We start from the raw sequence: 2,387 nt of genomic DNA on the forward strand, positions 1-2,387 counted from the left end.
ATGGATGCTTTAGTCACTATTCAGCTGTGTTTCTTTGTCACTTATTTCCAATTCTGTTGTTGTTTTAAATTCCAACAAAAACTATCAGTTGCTATTTTGATTCAGTGTTTTTTTGAGATTCAATGAATGATCTTTTGATTATCTATGTGTCCAACTTGTCCAGTTATGCTTCTAATACATAAATCTATCAAAATCTTAGAAACTTTACGCGATTGTAGGACATGGACGAGAGGCCGGTACGCAACAATCGTAACCCACGCTATCGAAACCGCAACAACAACAATGAAGGAAATCCACCACCACCACCACCAGGGTTAGGCTTGAATCAAGCAGATTTGATGGCCATAGCAACCATTGTGGCTACCACCATTCAAGGGTTGGAAAACCCATCTACCAATGGAAATCCACCACCACAGGCAGTACAACAGGTGCAAGGGGTGAAGTATCATTACGAGTCACTGAAAAAGAATCGAGCCCAAACCTTTAAAGGAGATCCAGATCCTGAGGTTGGCCAAAATTGGCTCAAGAATATTGAGACTCAACTTCGCCTACTCAAGATTCCTGACGAGTTTAAAGTAGATGTCGTGACACCATTTTTGGAAGAAAAAGCAGCCAAGTGGTGGGAGGCATTTCACCACCTATGATTGCAGCCGGTCCAATCACGTGGCGACAATTTAAGGATGTGTTCCTGAAGCAGTATTATCCTGCGGAAGTCAGATTGCAAAAATTAAGTGAGTTTGAAAATTTCACTCAGACTCAGGATATGTCAGTGGTTGAATACACTTCAAAATTCAATTCACTCGGAACGTATGCTCCTATTATCATGGCTGATGATGTCTTGAAGATGCACCGTTTCAAAAGAGGTTTGAGCAGTCGTATTCAGATAGCTTTAGCAGTATACCATGCCACAAGTTTCGCTGATTTAATGGGAGCTGCAATTCGAGCTAAGACCGATATCAAGCAAAAGGAAGACGAGAACACAAACAAGAGACCTCTTGTGGGGCAATCTTCAACAGGAAAATAGTCATTCAAAAAACCATATCAATTTACTGGAACAAACAAGAGCGCTCCTTCAAAACCAAGCAATCAAGAATTCAAACCATGTAGTACCTGTGGATTTAAACACTTCGGAGAATGCCGCAGAGCAAGTGGCGCCTGTTTTGGATGTGGGAAGACTGGGCACCGCATTGCAGATTGTCCAGAAAACAAGGGCAAAGAAACTGAGGCAAAAGGTAGTTCTACTCCGAATAAACCAAAGGAGAACAAGCCGAATGCCCGAGTTTTTGCCATAACCCAAGAGGAGATCGAGAATGCAAATGACGTTGTAGCAGGTACCATTCTAATCAACAAAACTTCTGCTTATGTGTTGTTTGATTGTGGTGCTACGCATTCATTTATATCTAAGAGGTTTGCTAAGAAGTTAGGACTTACTCCTGAGATACTTGTGGAACCTTTTAGAGTAGCAACTCCCACTAGCAACCCAATTGAAACACATAGGGTTCACAGAGATTGCGTAATTAACATCAGTGAACACGTATTTCAAGCTGAACTCATTCAACTAAACATGGTAGAATTTGATGCCATCTTAGGAATGGATTGGCTAGCAAATAACCATGCTTTAGTAGATTGTCGCATGAAGAATGTCAAATTGAGAGCTGCAAATCTCGACGAAGTCATTTATCATGGCAAAGTCAAGGAGCAGAAGTCTCTTTTATCTGCTTCTCAAACTTGGAAAGCTATGAAAAGTGGCGAAGAAGTATACTTAGCAGTGGTAGGCGAGGTAAATGAAGAAGTTACACTTTCATTAGAAGATATTCCGGTAGTTCAAGAATTTTCGGATGTGTTTCCTGAAGAACTTCCTGGGTTAATTCCCGACCGCGAAGTGGAATTTGAAATTAATCTGGTACCTGGTGCTGCACCTATCTCGAAAGCACCATACCGAATGGCTCCAGCAGAGTTGAAAGAATTAAAAGAGCAACTCCAAGAATTGTTGGATAAAAAGCAGATACGACCAAGTGCATCTCCTTGGGGAGCCCCGGTCCTGTTTGTCAAGAAAAGGATGGGAGTATGAGATTGTGTATTGACTACCGAGAACTCAATAAAATCACAATCAAGAACAAGTATCCTCTTCCAAGAATTGATGATCTGTTTGACCAACTCAAAGGAGCAACAGTCTTTTCCAAACTCGATCTAAGGTCAGGCTATCACCAATTGAAAGTCAAGATTGAAGATGTTCCGAAAACATCTTTCCGAACAAGGTATGGACATTACGAGTTGATGGTGATTCCTTTTGGATTAACCAATGCACCGGCAGCATTCATGGACCTCATGAACAGAGTATTCAAGCCGTTCCTTGACAAGTTTGTAGTGGTGTTTATTGATGACAT

General features: G+C 41.3%; 1 protein-coding gene across 1 annotated transcript; it reads left to right on the forward strand.

Annotated features, from left to right (window-relative positions):
• The first annotated feature begins 221 nt into the window (after positions 1-221).
• On the forward strand, positions 222-2,071 carry LOC140860578 (uncharacterized). Its single transcript, XM_073263579.1, has 3 exons — positions 222-626; positions 755-1,002; positions 1,144-2,071. Exons 1-3 carry the CDS (start codon positions 222-224, stop codon positions 2,069-2,071), a joined length of 1,581 nt encoding a protein of 526 aa, XP_073119680.1.
• The last annotated feature ends 316 nt before the right edge of the window (positions 2,072-2,387 follow it).

Source organism: Henckelia pumila, chromosome 4 (assembly GCF_033568475.1).
Source record: "Henckelia pumila isolate YLH828 chromosome 4, ASM3356847v2, whole genome shotgun sequence".
NCBI classification, from domain to species: Eukaryota; Viridiplantae; Streptophyta; class Magnoliopsida; order Lamiales; family Gesneriaceae; genus Henckelia; species Henckelia pumila.